General features: G+C 35.6%; 1 protein-coding gene across 7 annotated transcripts in view; it reads right to left on the reverse strand.

Moving 5' to 3' along the window:
• Window positions 1-21611, reverse strand: part of LAMA2 (laminin subunit alpha 2) — a 358263-nt gene that overhangs the window by 42923 nt on the left and 293729 nt on the right. For all 7 annotated transcript variants that reach the window (XM_064649531.1, XM_064649530.1, XM_064649526.1 and 4 more), the window contains 6 exons: window positions 20173-20275; window positions 11714-11830; window positions 8256-8438; window positions 5726-5880; window positions 3989-4132; window positions 2956-3089 (listed from right to left, as the gene is read on the reverse strand). In XM_064649531.1, the coding sequence (XP_064505601.1) occupies window positions 2956-3089; window positions 3989-4132; window positions 5726-5880; window positions 8256-8438; window positions 11714-11830; window positions 20173-20275 (836 nt within the window). The remainder of the gene's footprint in view (window positions 1-2955; window positions 3090-3988; window positions 4133-5725; window positions 5881-8255; window positions 8439-11713; window positions 11831-20172; window positions 20276-21611) is intronic.

Genomic DNA, 21611 nt, shown 5'->3' on the forward strand with positions numbered 1-21611 from the left:
AAATGGCATGAAGCTGAATCAGGGAAGGTTTAGGTTAGGTATCAGGGAAAAGTTTTTTTACCCAGAGGGTGGTTGAGCACTGGAACAGGTTCTCCACGGAAGTGGTCACAGAAACAAGCCTGTCTAAGTTCAAGAAGCATTTGGACAATGCTCTCAGGCACACAGAGTGATTCTTGGGGTGACTTCATGATCCTTGTCGGTCCCTTCCAGCTCAGCATATTCTATGATTCCATGAAAAATTTATGTAATATCATACATGCACTGTTTGTTCTTTAGGAGATGCATGAGGTAAATGAGATGACTTTTGCGAGTAATCAACATTAGATTACAAAACACCATGTAGAAACCTCTGCTCCTTGACCCCTTGAAAGCACAGAAAAACTTCACTGAAAAACATGGCTTAGAAATGCTACAGTAGTTTAAGACTGAATTCTTGCTGAGCTACACTAGATGTGTCTAAAGTGAACTTGTGATTCAAGCATCCTTTGTCCTCAAAGGAAGGGCACTGCTTAAACTCTGTCATTAACAATCAAAACAATGGTAATACTTAAATTACAGTTGATTAAAATCAAAACTAATCAGGTTCTGCTCCTAATTGAGGCCTGCTGAATTGAAGTGACATTGCTTTACTGATCTAGTGAGTCTCAAAAATATTCTCTCATCCATTTGACTGTCTCACAAAATTGACATTATCTGCATGTTGTAAATCTCCTTTAAATTATTTTGTCACATACTGTTATGCCAGATTTTCCTTTGTTAATTGAAACTTTGATTGATTGCAGTTCTTGATGCCAATTAGATTTGCCTCTCTAAGCAGGTAACTCTGTAAAGTGACATTTGTTAAACTCCTGTACCATCAAAGTATAGGGAATTCCTTTATTTATTCCTATAGGAATAAATAAATTTTAATTCAATTCCATTAAAAAGAATTCAAAATATTTCCTTTCTAACCTCTGCATATATGAAAATGCAAAGGATCAGTGTGCTTTAAATAAAAAGGTGATGAAAATTAAAAGTGTCCCTGGAAAACAGATGCAGTTATTATCAATTTAGCCTTAAATAACTGGAAATTTTGGTGCAGGCATCAACTGAACACCTCTGAACATTACTCAACAGTCAGATTTTTCATATTTAGATTTCATTCAGAATGCTGAGTGACCTTAAGAATTTCCCAACTTCTGTGCCACCACATGTCTTTTTTGTTTAAGTCCCTTTGGGATCCTTGATTAAGAACTCCTATCAACCCATGGTGGGTTTAACACCATATCATTATTATTGTTAATGCTTGCTACCACTGAAAACTATGGCAAAATTCAGCAAGGCCAAAATTTCATCTTATGTCCACATTCTAAACACATGCCCTGCTCCAGCTGTTCAGGTGGTTATGTCAGGCTGAAAAAGTCTGTGGTTGGAACTGAGCAGAAATTAAGAGAAAATGTGTGAGGCAAAGAAATGAGTAAAACTCTTCAACAGCTTATGAAGGGAGTTAGAGAAAAGCTATCAAATGGACTAAAATATTCAAAATTGAAGACTCTTCTATAGGGTACATTTTTTGAAGTCTGCCTTAAGAATGCAAAATCAGTTCCAAGCTCATCATCTTAATCCCACAAATCCAACTAATGCCTCTGCAGTGTAATTCTCCCAAACACTGCTATGTACTTTTGATTTGTGCAGCTGTAATCGTTCTAAATAGCTGATCCAGCACTTTATTCAAAACTAATGGCAAGCACACCCTATATATCCGGAACAACCAGCTAATAGGTAATGGGCTTTTGTAGCATGCGTGAATTTTATACCATGTCCTGGCTCCATATTCTGCTGAAGCAGCTTTCTTGTAAATGAAAGCCTGGCATTACTGTGTCATGAAGCTGCTTTAGTATGCATAATATGAACTGGTGAAGATTTCAACAATTCGTATTGTAACCCAGTTTGTATTTTCCTAGCAATAAGGTTTCATTAAGCCAGCTTCTGGAGATGGTGCCATAATTTTATTTAATTCTCTGCTTGGAATGCCTGATTTCTGTGATTTCACTAAATTATTTAAACTGGATGCCATTTCCTCCTCTGAGAGCTATGCATGTAACGAAAATTAGAGTGCTTTGTTTTCTTTCTCCTTCATTCTCTCATTTTCTGACTATATTGTCTGTGCTATGCTTAGTACTCTGTGAAATTAACTGTAATGATGCAGGAGAAATTACTCAGCTTTCTATCAAATTACAATACAGATGATGTTATCTAAATTAGTGAGATCTGTTTAAGATAAAGGCTATAAAGTTATGCAATCCTTATGCTGTGATTACTACACCATATGTCATACGTTTGGTATTTTAGTGGGAAATATAAGCTTCAGCTAACAAATTTGGAATTTGAATATTTATGTATCTATATTTCTAAAGTCCAAAACCACTAAACAATGGATCTCAAACTACAAAATGTATTTTAACTTTCCAGAATATTTCCTCCTTTAATTTTTATAAACTCTATCTGTTTTAAATATCTCCAGTTCGATAAGACATTTTGCCTATGGAAACAGCATTTTGAGTTGAGAATCAAGATACTGCTGTATGACAGACCACTCATTTGCAGTACTGTCTCAAGACCAGAAATTCAGGAAGGATGCTCCTCTTTAAAACTCAAGGAGAAAGGCATAGTAGTCATCCATTTGAGTGCCAAAACCTGTAACCAATTTTAAAAGGAAGCTAGTCGAAGAAGAGAATTGATAGAGTGACGGGTAAATAGAAGGGAATATAATCAGTCATAGATTCTTGATGCTAGAGGGGAACTATATGATTGAAATGAATTCTTGACACAGAACAATTCACATTTCTAAAGAAATTGTAGTGTATACACTTTTGGTACTAATGGATGTAGGTTCGAAAGCTTTCATTAAACCAAACTAGAATTTCTCATATTAGCCATTTTTTCTAAAATCTTGGAAATGAAATATATACTTACCTGGAGGCTTCAATACGGTACCAAAACCCATCATCAATCGTCAGATCTGGATACTCAACTCGTCCAACTCCAGATCCTACATCCCACAGGAAGCTCACCTTGCCTTTGCGCATCTCTATGGCCAAGAAGTCAGTCTACATGTAAAGTACAAAAAGCAATCTCATACTTTAATTAAGGAAGTTTTCCAGAAACCTTCACATTTCAGGTCTAATGAGGCATGAGAAGCCCAGATATAGACACTAGAGTATGAACATTAATTCTCACAGTGATCTAAAATGACTCTCTTTTTCCTCCTTTCATTGGTTCAAACAAGGAATCTTAAGCCAAACATGGCAAATGATTTCTCTCAGTGATGAGAGAAGTGAGTAAATGACTGCCAGACTTATATAAATGTTAATATTTTAGCCCTTGAGAGAGGGATTAAACTCGGAAAAATATTGTTGAAATATCCCCCGGGTGGCAGAAAGATGTTGGGATACACGATGACATCTAGCCTTTTCATTTTGTATTAGGTAAATAAAATACATAGTTTAAAATGTTGGTAATAGAATACTTTTTCCACTTACTGAATTATTTTTGGTTATTCTAGAAGTTTACCTCCTACAGGCCTCATGGGAAACTGAATCAGTCACCATTGCTATGCTTGAAATTGTAGTCTTGACTTAAAACGACAATAAATAGAAGCTTTGACAGATGCAATGTGATTAGCTACATCGTTCCCAAGGGAAAATGCACAACCAACTCCAAAATTACTCTAGTTACACCAAGAATTTTATAGCTCTAATGTAGTTCATGTACGAGCCTGCTATTTCATATTTAGTTAAAATAAAGATATAGATTAAAAATTTGCTGGTCATATATTAGAAGTTTCTATATTAATACCAAAGACAGTATACGTCTATATTATCTTAGACCCTCTACTACTGCCTTGAAGCCTCTGTGAGAAAAAAAAAGCCTTTCTCATCCTCTGTATTTGTCAGTAGTCTGATCTGATCGAGCCAACTCTGACATGAAAAGCAGGAGACAGACTCACAAACTTGGCACTTCCAAGGTAAAAAAGCAGATTGTCAGCAACTATAGTCTTCACATTGACAATGACGGTGTTGTATGTTCCCTTCTTTATTTCTGGTCTGTATGTGCGAATACAATTGCCTCCAGAGGACACGGACACTTTGATCTTCAAAAAAAAAGCACAGCAGAAAGAATTCAGTTCACTGCTTATTATTCCAGAATTAACTATGGATGCTTCCAACTAATTATAAAAATATACTTTTTTTTCTTCACATTTTTTTGTTACATGTACCAAGGAGTTGCTTGGGTATGCAGAGGAGGTAGAAATGGAATTTTCTTTCTGGAATTGTTTATTAACAGGACATAAAAGCCTTTTCTGGCATTCAGATTTGAAAGAACAAACTGTATAGACTAAAAATAGCTAGAAGATATAACAGTCTAATGCAAGCAGCAGTGGAATTCTAGCAGTACAGACAGTCTGTAAGTGGAATATACAGACAGGAAAATAAACAGCATTCCTAAAGGAATCACATTATATTCCTATTGGGTAGTCAGAATGATCTATTTTTCTCTTGTAATATCTTTGATTATGCCAATTTAAGACACTTTTTCACTATTATTTTTAAACCAACAGTTGTGTCTATCACTGCTTTTACATAGTCCATAATGGAGTTGGCATTCATAACTAAGTTTTATTTTCACAGCTGAGTGACATATGCATTTGGATACATGTACTAGTTTCCTCAGGCTCTAAGCACAGATAAAAACACTTTACTGTTTGCTTTCATAATGCCAGCACAGACATAATGACAGTACAATGGTATTTCAATCCCAGCTAGACATGTTTATGCATTAGAGGAAATGCACATAATAGTATCATCTTATGCTTAGGGCTAACTTTGGTAAAAAGGAGATCCATTAGAGGACCAAATTCACAATTTCCCTATCACAGAAATGCTAAGCAGTTAATTACTTCAAAGCCTTTAGTAAAACATACCATTACTGTAGCCTGTCTTTCTACTCTGTGCAAATTTCATCAAGTATATGGAATGCACTTCTTTCACAGTGTCCTAGTACCCTGTAGATTGCTTCTTTCCACTATTTTTCAACCATTTTTGAGGAAGATTTCTTAAGTATCATCTCCAAGATTTTTTTCCCTTTGTTATTTTGGTCACAAGCTGAATAACCTCACTATTAACCAGCTGATCCTCAAGTTGATAGCATTACTGAGTCAGGGAGGTGGACTCCAAACTCCCTAAATGGACAAGAGTCCATTTTGAGTCCTCAACGCTGCTACTGGACAAAGAAAAATCAAAAATATGGGAAAAACAAATATACTCAGCAATTTCAATGAATTTGAGTTGGTGTCATTCTTGAGTAATATAAGTTCTATGAAATGAAATCTAGGGCTTAATATAATTGCTGAAACAAAAAAATACATTTTTGTTTTCACAAAAAACCAATTATATTGCGACCTTTCTGTTGTACTATCATCTACAATACTTAAATAATAACCTTCTCAGATACATTCCTACAGATGTTATTAATTTAAGAAGTGCAGGGTTGAAATGAAGAAACAGCACAGAATGAAAATCATCAGAATATTCTCTTTTTATCTGAGAAATTATACTCCATTAATTTTCTCTCTTTACTCTGTTTAGAATTAGGAAGGGTTTACATTGTGGAAAAGAAATAAAAAAGTGGAAAATAAAATCCCATCAATACTCAAAAGGTCATTTTTTTGAGAAAGAGGACTTACCGAATTGGCTTGCTTCCGAGCTTGGTTTATCAGCTCTTTTATTTGAGAAATGTTTTTCCCTAAGTTATCCTGAAGTTCTTTGATTGGCTTGATTTTATCTAACAGGCGATCTGCTTCCTTTTCTAGGGTTTTAATACTGGAATCTGCATCAGCAACTTCATAAGAAAGAACAAGGCAGAGTTTTAGAGAATAGTGGCAGAGACTAATTAGACATTGCAAAAATAAAATCCAAGAAAATTCTGCATACACAATGCTCAGATGATAGTATATGCTACTATGAGGTACACATAGACCAGGAAGCTACTTGAACAGAATAAGATAATTTCAGAATATTTAGAATCAAGTTAAAACAGCAAAAGTAGCAAAAACATGGGTTAAAGCAGGGTTTTGAAGATGTAACTATGCTTCAGGTCAGGATGATACTAATGGAAAACATTTCCTGTAGTGAAATACATTTATGAATGAAATATTTGCTTTCCTCTTTTTTTTAAACTCCAATTTTGAAGAAATATGCTAGATTAACAAAAACTGGTTAGTTTCTATTAGTAATTTCTGAAACAGTGTTAAAATAAATTTGAAATTAATTCTTGAATTAATTATAATGGGCATAAATAGAAAAAGCTTTATTCTGGTCACAAGCTTAAGATTCTGTATGTGTACTGAAAGCAGATTTAAACACAGTGACAGTAAACTGCAGATGTTCTTTTTTTCAGGTGCACTTAATTATTTTACATGGATATTTTTGTCTCTTTTGTCTTTAAGCTTCAAATTACTTTTTTGCCTCTCAACACAAAGCTAGTGAATAATGCCTTTTTTTGACAATTCATCAGCAGATCTAAGTATTACAACACTTGGCTAGAATGAGGGTGTGGGCTTTTGTGGATGACATTGAAAGGGACAAACGCACATTTACCAAAAGAATGTATTTTACATGAAAATAATAGTAATAGCAATAAAAATAATGCTTAGATAAAGCAGAAATTATTGCATATCTTGTTTTTGGATCATCACCCAAACACTCATACCAAACCTTCAAGATGCTTCTCAAGGTTTCACGTAAGGTAAACTAGCTGCCAAGTAAGTCACTTTATCTCAAAGTTTTCAAAAAGTGACTATTTAGCTATTTCAATGAATGTGAAACATAGAGCACCATGCAGAAGCTTTGGTGGTAAGCAGTGAATCATCGTTTACTGGAAAATGCACACTAAAAGCTGCAAGTAAGAAAAATGTACGTACAGATTTCTGCAGGCAAGATATGGAGACAAAGAAAAGAGAAAAAACAGAAGATAATGTAAGAGAACATTTTGAAGATCTAAACAGACATGTAAAGTAAAATAAAGGACAAGATGAGTCTTATAAAAAACTTTTTACCGTTTGTACTCTGCACATCTACAAAATGAGAATTCAGGGCCTGAATTTTGACATAGAAGAGAGGCTATGTCTACTTCAGCATGTAGTCATGAGTGCCAACATACTCACTTTATACATCTGGAATGGTTTACTCTACATTACTTTAATCTCATTCTGTAATCTGAGTATCCATTAACAATTGAAGAATGGTAGAAGCATACTTCTGGAGAACATCTTCCAGTTAAGCTTTATCTGACATGAAACAGTTTGCAAGTGTTAAGACCACTATTCAATGCAAACAAAATAAAGGTGACTGGGGACAATCAGGACATTGTACAACATCAATTGGAAGAGGATATTTGTCCATAGAATGAGAATGAAAACCTCCTAAATTGTATGTTTTTAGGTGCCCAGCTTCATCAAGCTGACAACAAGCTGGGGAGCCCAGGGTAGCTAAGAAATTAGTCCTTCTGTAATTTTCTAAAGACACTCTGGTTTTGTGGTCAGCCCTGATTGTGTACTCTGTAGGAGAGGGTCTAACAATCTACCATAAAATATGTTGTAATTTAGAATTAATCCGTTATCCATCATAACCAAAGTGAAAATGCTAAAGCAATTATCACATTTGATAACAGAAACCGTGGTGGAGAAAAAAAAAACAGCAGACAAAAGCCCATTCCCAGAATCTCCTTTCTTTCTTTCTTCTTAAGCATCTTCAGTGCTCTACCAAAAATAGTAATGTATAAGAAAGAAGTCATGCATTTCTCCAAGGACTGATTATCTGATTGACTGAAGACAGGTACAGTGTGGGCTATTTTGCTTGAATCAAGTGGTGAATTGCTAGTCAGAATCTTTGATTATTCACGTCCTAAATACTTTAAAAAGTAGTCTGTGGAACAAATCTATCCATTACATTTTCATTGTGCTGACATGAGCTTTTCTTTCAACTACTAGCATTAAGATTTAAAATTCTTTTCACAGAATCACAGAATTGTTAGTTTGCCCCTTTTCATATATAAGAAGTCCAGAAAATAGAAGTGATAGAGATTCCTTTTATCCCAGCATACTGTAGAATGCTATATGAGTGCAATTCTGGAGTGTCTCTGTTTCATTTTGAGATATGAAATGAAAACCACAAACTGAAAAAAGCCCACCACTAAACAACCCAAAAAGATCTTACTGTTCTTGATAGGATCCTTCACAACAGCATTTGTTTTGGCCACATCATCTGTAAGTTTACTGTAGTTGTTTTTCAAGCCCAGGAGATTCTGATTGAGGTCTTTAATTTGGGCCAGGATGTCATTTGCAGTACTGTTGGCTTGTCTTGCTTTGTCCTTTGCTGCCTGTACCTTTATAGCTGTATCTGTAGGTAGAAAAGGATAATGAAGTGATAAGTACAGAAGTTTCTTCCACACATCTTAAGAATAAACTTGGGTAAAAGTTCTACTGTGTTATGTAGTTAAACGCAGTTAAACTGTGTTATATAGTTCTTTGAGACTTCCTATTTCACGCATAGCAAGACATTATTACTTGTAAGTTTCGACTGCAGAATCTGGCCCTTTATATGTTTTTGGGACATCAAATGCATGCGAAGAAGAAAAAAGGTTCCAGCCCCATTTGTATGCAAAGGACAAATAAGTTTCAGGAAGTAAAACTGTATGCAATTTTTGTTGTTGCTGTTGACTCATTGGTTAACCTCTGATCAAGAGTCAGATATAATATTTGATATTTAGAAATAGGAGTTTCAATCTTCTGATGTACAGAGTACAGAAATCTAACTCCGTGACAAATATTTTTGTGAATCGGGGGATCCATTGCCCTAGTTAATCACATACATCCATAGATATCATGGGTGACCTTGAGCAAAGCAATTAGTCTAATACTGCCCCACCTCTCTGCCTGAAAAATGGAAACCAGTGTTCTGTCTTTGGGGTGAAAACATTCAAGTTGAATGGTTTTGATTCTGCCATTGATAAATGATAAAACAGTCAGCTAAATATTCAAGTAGGTACTTATTCAGATCCTGTGTAAACTGGATTGCTTTAAAACTTATCATGCACCTCAGGTGCTGTTGTCAGGCTGAGAATACTACACATGATGAGCCAGTAGCACAGACTGTGTTTGGCTAGGGAGCAGAGATTTTCTAAATTCCCATAGATGTGAGGAAGTGAGCAGGCAGAAAATGTGGTGGACACTCCAGCTTGCAAGGGAACTGATGTGAACTCCCACCCTATTACCACACCACAGTGGAGTCATGTTCTCTGGTTCTCTGGTTTCTTGAATCCTTGAACAAGATATATCACAGGGTCATTTCTTGTCCCTTCCTCATTGATTATTGTCCTGTCGGACAACTAATTTACTGCATTTTTTTATCCATGCCATTTATTTGCTCTGAATTTCATTCTTAATAAACATCAGCTTGTTTTGATGAGTGTCCTTGTCCCAAGAACAGGTATCCTGTAACTCTAATCTGCCAAGAGTTTAATGCATTGCTAATGATTGCATATTTCATATTTATTTTACATGTTCCATATTTAGTAATCTGTGTCCTAATGTTAACAGGCCTTAGACATCCATTTTGTTTGACTGAGACATCTATCTGTGTACAAGAAGACAAACACTCATGTCAATATCTGTGACCAAAACCCAAGAAATGGTATACTATGAGGACAAAATATTAAACAATTTATTTTGTGAATGACTGATTCCAAGGATTACTAAATCCAAACCAAAACTTTTCAGTTAGTTGGAATCTTAAAGCCACAAAAATGTACAACATGAATAGTAAATTGTTTTTCATGCCAAGGTTTTACTTGCAGTCTGAACCTTCTAGACCATCAGAAACCAGACAGAATATAGATTTTCCTTAGAGACTTTCCTTAAGGCATAACTTCAGTTTATAAAGTACTACTTGAAAAGTCATAGTAGAATACATTGATTAAAATATTTTTATTTTCTAAAACATTCATTTTATCATTCACTGTCCACTATAATGAAACTGCTGTAACTCCCTGTCTCTTGCTATCATAACTCAATGTAGCTAACATCTGAGGACTTTGGGATTTTAATGAATATTACATTTTTTTTGAAAAAAAGTCTATATGGAATGAAAAATGTGCATGTGAGAGACTGAAATATTAACAGTTAATGACTCAAAAAATTGGGCACTGGCAAAAGCAGCAGGTGCTTTGCTGAGACCAGATTTGCAGCCTGAAGATGAAGGGGAGAAGGATGGTTTTTGAGTGCCTGGGGTGAAACCTCTGACTTGCATAAGAATAGTCCATGTGCAGTGAGGGTGCACACCCATCACTGGAAGATCATCAACAAACTGATCTTTGTTTAGCAAGAAGCTGTTTCTTGTGCCAGATAAGGGAAAAGGCCAATAAGAGGCGGATCTCTCAAGACAGGGATAATGCTTTTTATCATGCCAATGTCCTCCTTACACAGGCAAAGGCGTAAAACTCCCCCTCCCAGGATATGTATCAGGACATTCGCATGCAGGCCTGAAGGTACTTATCCCTTCTGATAAGGCATAACTGGCTCACCTATGCTGGCTTGAGAGGGTAGCTGTCATATCATAAACCATCAAAGACCCCAGACTCATTTCTGGGGCCTTCCACCAGAGGACCACACGTGATCCACAGTGTTGCATCAAACACAGTAAAACTCCCCCCCTAGGAAGGTACCTGGGTATTCCCACCTGAACCTGAGTGTATATTAACCCCTTGAACTTTATGTTGTGTGGGGCTTCCTTGACCCCAGAGGGATCAAGACTGCAACCATCACTTTGGCTAACAGACATCTAAATTGCAAGAACCTAATCTCCTGCTGAATCCACTGGTGGTGATATCTTTCCTCTCTGCTACCTACTCTTATCTTTTCTTTACCTTTATCTCTTTTCCTTGTTTATTTTCTCCAGTGATATTTTTATACTTTTATATTGTTATATTTCTATAGTTAATAACCAAAAGGATGGCATCCCTCCTTTCTGTTGCAACTAAATTGTTCTAAAATAAACCTGCCATATATATATATATACAAACACTGGTCACTCAGTCTCAGTTACCCTGGCTTCAGGGGTGGGTTGTAACACAACACCACTTTAGAGTCCATTGAGGAAAATTTGTTCCAGTCATAAGCATTTTAGAGCTAAAAAAGATATACAACACCAAACAGTGACTGGAAACATTGAGAGTGTGGTAGAAAGGTAAGACAAAATCCAGAAAAATTCACTCTGCTTTTTCTGTAAAGTCAGTAAGTCTTATGCTTCTTTGGTTAAACTACACTGGTGAAATTATAACGGTTCATTAAACAGTAGTTTCATAAAAAGACTTTTCACATATAAACGACTATTTTTCTCAGAGTGTATACCATATCCTGTTATCATAAATATTTTCCTTCAGAAACCTTCTTCAAACTGTAGAGCATAGTACCTTTTACCACTCAAACTGATACCATGTAACTTTTCTGTTCAGTTTTCTCTCTCACATTGCTCATCTTCATCTTATAACAACAGCCAATGGTTAAAGTAGACATAGTGTGGACACAGGCAAAGATTGATGAGATGGATGTTAAGTGATGGAAAAAGAACCAAAAGAACAGAGATGAGTCAAGTGTTGCAACACTTTTCCAACTTACCATTAGGAATGGCTGACAGCTTTCCTAAAGTTTCATTCAAAGCTCTCAGAAGATTGGCATTCTTCTCATCAGCATCTTTCAGCCTGTTCTGCATGCTGTCCAGATCATCCCCATTTTCTATAAAAAGTCCATATGATACAGAAGCTTTAACTCTTTGATTCCACTACCCTTTCTTTGCACAAAACTTAAAATGCATAATAACGAGCAAGCCATTTTTCATTAAGATATTATATTGTGTAAATAAGGAAGTCCAGTAGAACTTGTTGTAGTGTTCACTGATCATCTTCTCCTGTTTCTTTAAGTTCCCTACTTCCATGGTATTTAAAATACTTCAGTTCCTTGTACTGTTGTATATTTATCATGAACTTTTCTAAGGCGTGCAGAGGAAAGAACTACAATCACAGATGTTATGATTTAGACAAACTCACATAATGATGGATTCAACAACTGTGATGTTAGTCACAGTTTTGATTCCTAGATTGAGCCTTCTTAAGATGGTTGCCTAAATTGAATGAGTTGAATGTAGTGTGAAAGAGGCAAGCATGATTAGGTCAGCTAGCTGTTGTAATTTGGCCACATCCTAGTCCTCCTGGATTTTCTCAAAGATAACCAGTGTTGACATAACATCGAGGAAAATACAAGATCACCCTGGCACTGATCATCAATATGAGAAGAACACACTAACAACAGGTTATTATGAAACAAACATATTAAATTTTTAGGGGAAATGCCTGTGTAGTAAATAACATTCATAGCTAAGAATTTGTTCAAACCGAAGAACTAGTACAAATCAAAGGCACAGGTGTGTCATATTTGGCACATTATGGTTGAAACTGATGTTCTCCTTCACAAGGAAGTTCCTATTCTTCATCAGTTGCTCTGAATAAAAATCATGGAAGGTCTTTTGAACAGCATCCAGCATAGCAACAATTTTTCAAACTCTCAAAAATGAGCTTCCAGCTAAGCTTTATGGTTATTGAAACAGACATTATTCCAAAATTCAGAAGTAAAGTTTGGCATAAAAAATGCTGGTTAATGTTTAAACTACTATAGTAGGGGGCATTTTTGATCATTTCTTCCTATCAATACAAAATTATTCGAAACAGGTAATTTCCTGCCTTAAAGGCATATCCTACTTGGAAAGTAATTCAACATCACTGAGCTTGACAGCCAGAAGAGGAGAATAATTTGTAGAAGAGGAGTTCAGGATACAAACTATGACTGTGACCTTCAGATATGTGACACGTTATTGAAAATAAACAACTACTTTTTAGATACTTATCCAAATAGATACTGAGATAGGAAAATGTACTGGCGATGAGGTATGTTGGTGAATTGTAAGAATATGCTTGCCAAAACAAAAAGCATCTCTTTTTACTAAGGAACAACAATTAGGTGTATCATTGGTATTCCAACCCCGCCAACATCACCAGGGCTGTAACACTTTCGTGAGAGAAAAAATGGTACATTAAAATGAGGGACTGTAGTTCACATTCCAAAATTTCTAGAAATCTAGTTTCTCAAAACTAGGTGTGCAAAAAGCAATTTGTAAAGAGAAAAATCAAACAAAATTTATACAGCCTATAAGAGATAATTTATTAAATTTTCCAAGGCTATAGCAAGGCTGAAGTAGCACATAGAATTTAAACTAGAATTATACTTTTTTTGTTAGATCTTTTGAAACGTCATTCAGGAGAAAATCTGTTTGCATTATTTAAATTAAAGCAACATACGGGACTGCAGAAGTGCTTGGAGGTAGGCCTTCGCTCCTGCAAAATGTCCTCCAGAGGAACAGGACATTTGTGTGAACTGTAAGAGGCACAGTTAACACTGTGGGGAAAGTGGGAAGAATCACACAAATTATGAGATCACTCTTCTCCTCAAAAACACCTTTATTTTTAAATGACAGGTTTTGTCACGACTGCTAAACGAGGCTACTGGTAGTGGGATACTGTTAAACCAGGATAAACTCATGATATTCTGGTCTTGTATGCCCTGAGATTTTATCTGAGTTCATTTCTTGTTAAGTAATAATACTGACAAAACTGTTTTAATTTCCTCTATTTAATTCTGAAATTATGGTTTGCCTGATAATTTCTTGGTGTCTCTGGTGGGATGTTAGTGTTTATAAAGTGTGTCAATATTTCTGAGTTTGATTCATTTATGCTCTAACTTTGTAGCATACTTTTAAATTATCTCTTTTTCTCCTTTTTACTCTGCCAGATCCAACATGCTAATAATCCCCCAGTTATATTTCTGAAGAATCATGTTTTCAGACTTCTGTTTTCAGCTTTGTAACCATAGCAGCAAACTGGAATTTAATGAAGGAAGTTTCCCTAGAACTCCTGAAATACCTGTTAAATTGTTTTTCTTTTAATTCCTCAAATACATTTTAAGGGTATGGCTTTGGTTTTTTTCTTTTTTAATTACAATAATAAAGCCATAAATAAGTGTTCCTAGGGAGGCTCTTACACAAAGAGAAGTGAGGAGATGCTATGTCCCATGTCAGCTTTTCAAGGAAATTGCTCATTTTGCACAGTGATATTAAGATGAGGTTTTATTCTGAAGTAACTTCTCATATTGTAATTCAGATGGCCTCTTCACTAAGCACTGAACTAATTTTCTGTATGAATCAATCACAAACTGAACCACTTCACATCAGCTTTCCCCCATCCTTTCAGTATTAGCATTTATGAAAAATGCTGGAGCTATGATTTGAAGGCCTGAGATCCTCCAGTTAGTCATCAAAGCTAGTCAAAATACAGGCAGTTTTTCCTAAGTTTTTTTTCTAAACTACAGAGCTTATCTGACTTGGAAGAGGTTAGTAGGTCTGCACTGTCAGTTCACATTAAAGTATAGGTTGAGGAGTATCCTGAGAAATTTATCTCAATTCTGTTTCCATTTGATTAGTTCTGCACAGAGATAGCACAGGATACCAATAAATGCACTGTTTATTGTTCAAATGAGCAAAACTAGTCATGCATTGCTGAAACTAAACTCTTAAGAGTAAGCAGAAACCTGAAGGACTTGGCATGTATGGGCCTTTAAATTTTCTGGATTGGTTAACGTGAACAAAGATTTTCAATTCCTCTTTATATTAAACAAAGCATTACAGGATAAAGCATCATCCCTTTTTCCTCTGAGTGAATAAACTGAAGCGAGCCAAATGAAAAAAAATACCTGCACGCATATATTTCATCTTAAGATGAACTTGAGAATTTAGTTACTTACTGTTTATAGGCAGTGATCTACTCTTACAAAGGACACGTTTTTACAAGTCTCTGCAGATCACATACAAGGTGATACTGGTTAAGGACTGATGATGAGCCACCATCATAGTGGAACATATGCAGAAACATATATGTAGAAACATAGTGGAGCATAGTCGAAACAGGCATCTTCTGATAGTATGGACCAATGCACTTTTTCCATGTGAAACTGTCCAAAAGGACATTACAAAGCTATGCTACCAGATGCATGTACCCCAAAATCAAAATAAAGATGGAAATCTACTGAGTAGCAACACATGCAGCTGTTTGTATTTACTGGAAACAGCACAAATGAACTGACCATTACACACATCTCTGTTATCTTTGTATTACTTCTGCCAAATAGTATTCTTGCTTTCCACAGTCTCATCCTATAAAGATGAAGATAGGTCACAAGCTGATTTTTTTCCCCTAAACCAAGCAAGACGTGGCATTAGAAACAAACAGGGGAAAGATATGCAACTACAGAAATGCAGCTAATGATGTTTAACTTTTTAAGAAGACTACTTTTAGCACTGACTGCAATAATTTGGCGAATGCAATATGCCAGATCAGCAGAAATACAAAGCAGAGGAGAATACACAAACAAGGGATCTATCACCTTGCTATGTTGCCTATCAGCTGGAAAATGTTTTAGCTAAAAATATTCACGTGCTGTCAGACAAGACAAGTCCCCCTCAAGTTGTCAATTCTTCAGCAAAAGAAATGACTTGACAGCAACCTCCAGCTGATGAGGAGTTTATATATCTTACTTTCACTTTTCATTGATCAGTTTTGACAAAGTCTGTATACAGTCTCAAATCTATGCTGGGGCAAGTATATTTTTAAAACATTAAATTCAAAATTATAAGAAAGAAAAATTGCTCCCGGCAAACTGAAAAATCCCTCAAGGCACAGAGAGAATGCAGCTAGCAGGCAGCAGCATTTACTCACTTGTAGCCAAAATTTCAAAACTCCTTCTTAGTCAGAGTACTACAGAGCACTACATACAGATGTTGCTTCTTTGAATAACCAGGGTTATTCTTTCTAACTCCAAGCCCCACTGAGAGAGAAATTACTAAATCTCCATTTTAATAGCTTCTGTCAGAACATTTGCTTTGTAAGGACTGTTTCAGCAGTCTTTGGTGGTAATATAAAACATTTTCATGATTAACAGTGGTTTTATAACTCAGGTAATTGGCTACAAATCAGGAGACTGTCATAATGTAGGAAGAAAACACTCTCACCTCTATCACAGCCTAGCCTGGAATTTTGGAGCATATATCAGTTGAGTGGCTTATGGGTCTTCATTACTTTAACTAATGTACTACCTGTAGTGCAGACAGAAAAATTTTAAACTAGTGATTACTTCTTTCTACCAAATCTTTATAGAGTACCCATTAGCCATCCTGCACTTCCAGCTGAGGCTCTAAACAGGGTGGCTTTATAGGAATTCTAAAAAAATATCTTACTATTCGTTTGACACTGAACTCTCACTTTCTATCGTGGGAACAGCAAGACATCCAGAAGGGATTATGTTCATAATACTAATAACATATGTTCTATTTTATTCACAATAATAATAATAATATCATCACTTTGAGCAAAAGCAGGGTGGGGAATAGAAATCTGTCATTGCATTTTATTCTTACATGTCTGTATTCTGGGCACGATGTTAACTGATCTCCACGGGTCAAACTGTGGAGCATGGCCATGTTTTATTAGATGCAAAAAGATGTACTGTTCAAGTTCAGAATGTTTGTCTTCATGAAGCCCTTTAAATCTAAGACATATCAGAGAGCATTAAGAAAGCTCCATCTCATTACCCTTCGGTCTGGGGCCAAGAACATAGACAAAGATCTAATATGTGTATTACAAGCACTGCTGCCTGCTTGCATTCGGTTTGCTTTATGCATCTTTAGACTCTTTAGACTTTTGCTTCTGAATTATGAAACTGTAATCAAATTCTCACTGGTACAATGGGAGAATAACATACGGATTTCCAAAATTCTCTGAAGTAATGCCTGATTGAGTTGGTAATATATCTTGTCTCAGGGTTAAATTGAATGGTCTCGTGAACACATGGAATTCACATACATCCAAGTACAGACACTATTTTACTTTGTCCTTGAAAAGAGGGCACAGCGCTATGTGAAACACATGGTTACTCAATTATACATGTCTGGGAAGCACATGGAGCTATGGACCCCACTTCGTAGTGTCCAGTCTGCTCAGAGGAATGCTGTGGAAGAGAAGAGGTAGCAGGGTAATTTTAGTGTTTTCTATAAACCAGCCATGGCAAACTGCAGCAGTTTGCATTCCAGAAAGCATCCCTATTTTTCATGCTTTAGCCATGTTACTGAAAATGCACATTGGCCTCTCCTCATATTATGTGATTTTCTATAACATATTTCCTGAAATATGTTCATCCAGCCCTAAATCTGTACTGAATCTGGCAGTAGAGAGTTGCAATAAAGAATACCCTAAATATACATCCAAGATTTACTAGTAGCTCAGACACATTTTTTTTCTCAGATCTGCTACAAGAAAATAATGATGTTTTTCACTTTCAAACACTGTATGACAGTGAAATGCAGTTAATGACCTTATGAAACATTATGTTTACTTGTTCTGCAGTTGGAAATCCTAGAGCTGCCAAAACTAAATGCAACTGTAGTAATAGCCAAAAGCTGTATGGATCTCATCCCTTATGCTGGATGTTCTTCTTAATGTATATCCCAGCAGGCCAAGGAAAATTTTGTATGTAAAAACCTGAAAAATAGGCTCTATTATAAAAATCTGTCTTGTTTCTAATAAAAAAGTATTTTAACTAAGCTAAAAGGACAGGGAAGCTTCAGGCATCATCTCTGTGACAAGTTTAAAACTCAATCTTGAATATTTACTGTGTGCAATTTTTCTAGCTCTGATGCACGGAAAAAAACAACAAAAAGCCCCCCCAAAACCCAGCTTGATTTTCAGATGCTATGATGAGCAAAAAGTATCACATCATAGCTACTTTTTTTTCCTCATCTTTATTTCTTCCAAGTCCTAAATCTGCTTTCCCACATAGGTTTTCAAGTGCTATGCTTTTTCCTTGTGTCCTTGCAGTTAATTGCAGGTTAACCCTATTATAGCTTCAGCCAATTGAATCAGAGTATACTATCTAGTATGAAAGATTTCTTCAAAAACTATAGTGACAGGACATAAGCTTCTCCAAATATACACACACCAAAATTTCAAATTACTAAAGGGAGGGGATTACAGTGCACTAACTTGAAATAAACCACAGAATTATCAACTTGAACTTATTCTGTCTGGACTCAGTATTCAGATGAAATTTTAAATTAAAATTAAAATTTAAAAATTTTATGGCGGACTCTCAGACTTTACTACATCAGTGGCACAAACACTGCATGCTCCTAGATTGCTTTCTTTGCTACATGTAAAAACCAAAGTAATTAATGCAGTAATATTTAACATTTTTCACAAAGGCAGATGTGAGAAACTTGATGTTGGCCTACTTGAAAGTGGATAATTGTATCATACTTATTTCCCCTCAGGTTTAGTCAAAAATTTTTTTTTCAATTCCTTCCTAAGAGTGCTGTGGAGAAAGAAGTATTGAGTACTGTTAAATAGATTCTTCATTAGTGCTACAATAGGTATTTTCTTAGAGGACCTATAAAATGATCTGTCTAGATAAAGACTCAAGGAATAAACTGCTTTTGGTTGCAACGATCAGAAGATCATTGAATCATAGGCTCTGAACAAATGGTTGTCCAAAGATCGTTTTTCTCCTTCTGATCAACAGCCATTCCTCACTGATGTTCATCTAAGCTGTTTTCAGAGATTTTCAAAGGCTGTATCTCCCTAATCTTCCCAGTAATCAATTCCAGTACTTCTGTATCTTAATTACAATGAAAATTTTTCTAATATGTGATCTGTATCAGTGCATTTGAGATATGTTAGTCTCAACTTCTTTGGAAAAACCTTGACATAACTGAAGAATATTAAATCCCTTTGATTATTTGTCTTTCAGTCTTTAAATCTACATCATTTCAATCTTTCTTCTCATCTCTCTTCTGCTAGATCACCAATTATGATTAGTCTTCATGATGTCTTCAGGATGCTGCAAACCACCTCAGCCCCTATGAAGTGTGGTGCCCAAGACTGTAGCCACTAACTCAAGCTCTAGAAGCCCTGAACAGAGTGGAAGGATTGTTTCATGTGTTTTGGAAAGTGTGCACCTATTTGTGCATTACTCTGTGACATCTGCCTTTTCCACCCTCACCCAGCAAGTGATCCATGCTTCTCTTTAGTCTTGCACTAGAGAAGTGCTACCCAGACAATTGCTCACCATTCTTCATTTCTGCAGCTGATTATTCATGTATACATGTAAGCCCTTGTACGTGTCCATACTGACTACTGTCCTACCTTCTCACACTATGGCATTCACCAGCAATACTCTCATTTATTGATGTGAAAATATTAAGGACATTATATGCACAGTCTGACCTGAATTACCAGCTTTTACATCTCACTGAACATCATGGTTCAAAAACTTATTTTTCTTTCCCCAGTGGAAAATATTGAAGAGAAATTAAAGATGCTTTATTTTTCACCAGGAAACTGAAGTATTCAGTTTGGAATTTACAAACCTTATGACTTAACCTGCATTTAGACATGTATTGATGCTTTAGGAACAAAGAAATCTTTTGTGTGTGTGAAATTTTACCTCTAGAGACATGGATTTAATATCTTTTTTTTTTTTTCTTTTTTAAGAAAATGCTTAGCAATTCTTATCCACTAGTCTTGCTTGGCAAACAGCTTCAATTGACCTCCCCATGCTTCCATTTTCAGTCAAAACCCCATAGACGTCCTCAAGAGATGTGGTATCTCTGACGAGCATTGCAAACTCTGTTTTGTATTGACAAGTATAAAAGTTTAATATTGGGTTCCTTTAGCAAGAGAAGACCAAAGTTTCATCCTCCTCAGCCTTCCTGTCCAAGAAAATGGACAGAGAGAACAAGCATTCCTGCATAATGCTTGGACACAGAACAGGAGAATCTTTTCTATGGATACATTGTTCAATTTCAAATCAGATAATGAATTATACTTTTTTCCTACTGATCTGACTTCTTCATACTGAAAGCATAGCACTCTCACGTTTTGGTTTGGGTTTTTTTCTATTTAATAGGTCTGCATGTCATTTACCTTTAACATCATTGTCTAACATCCTGGCTTCATTAAGGACTCTCAAGCTTTTCTGAAGAGAGCTCCTGGCGCCATCCTTCAATGATCCTTGAGGACCAGATGTCTGTAGACAAACAAGCAGTGTTAAACATACAGGAAAGTCCGAAGTCATAAAAGAAGTATGAATATGATCTAAGTGAAGAGTCATCTAAATGATAAATGTGTGCTCTGAATTACATCCCATTGCCATTATATTTGTCTACAAGAGCAAAAAATAAAAAAAATTCTCTAATTATTTTTTTTTTAATGGGAAGCCAGATGCCCTTTGGGGTCTTTAATAAAAAGAGACAATGTTTACAGTATTAAAGAAAAAGATTTGACTCTAAGAGCATAACTTTGTCCAAACCAAACAAAACATATTTCAAATTAAATATGTATTTATCCTTCCAGCTATGGACAGAACACCATGCAATATAGTATTTCTCCCTAACTGCAGCTTGAGCAACTTTAGAAGTCAGACTGGATCTAATGATTCCACACTGACAACAGAGATTCATTTGTGGTTAAATTAAAGAATTATAATTGCTAGGTCAGTAAAGAAATAAGAAATAGAGTTTTAAAAGAAGGGCAGACTGCACTTAATCTGAAAGAGTTTTATTAGTAAGCAACCATCCTTCATCATATCGTGCTACTTAAAGATCTTTCTTCTGAAAAACATCCATCTCTACCTTCTGTGCAGAGACTGATCGATAGATGGAATGATTTTTCTAAATTAGTTTAGTGTTTTCAGTTGGTAGGAAATGCTCTAGCTTCTGAACCACTTACTGTTCAGTTTGTAAGAATGAACTCAGGTCATACATCATACTGAATACATTTCTTTGAGAATACTCCTGACAGCCAGATAACATTCTATATTAGTCATGGGTCATAGCCTTGCAAGTAGTATGTAATTAAGAAGCAGCTACTTTTCATTTTCCAGGGCAGATACATATACTCAAAAATTAACTGTGTGTCAATTAAATGACACAATTATTATTGCTATTCATTATTTATATAATGAGTAAGCCCAGAGGTGACATTTCACATATTCCTAAATCTCTGCTGTTTTTCAACGAAACTGTAAAAACCATATATTGAACTTGCCATTTCTTTTTCTTATAAAAATCTTAGAGAATGCTTTGGATACTTTCAAAATTCAGAACCAAGGTTTTTGTTGTGCAATATCTCATGGTAGATGTTGCCATGTCACAGGGATGTATAGCTATTAAAGATTCTTTGTATTTGTATGGGATGTAAATGTATGCCTTTATGTGATTTTAGGAACTAAGGCACACATGACTGCCCTTTTCCAAGCTCACCTGAAATGAGCTGTGTACACAAAATTCCTTTGTACACAAATTCCTGTGAATACAAATTCCTTTCAACATCAACAGAAACATATAAATTCAAAAGATGAACAA

This window comes from Pseudopipra pipra, chromosome 3 (assembly GCF_036250125.1).
Source record: "Pseudopipra pipra isolate bDixPip1 chromosome 3, bDixPip1.hap1, whole genome shotgun sequence".
NCBI classification, from domain to species: domain Eukaryota; kingdom Metazoa; phylum Chordata; class Aves; order Passeriformes; family Pipridae; genus Pseudopipra; species Pseudopipra pipra.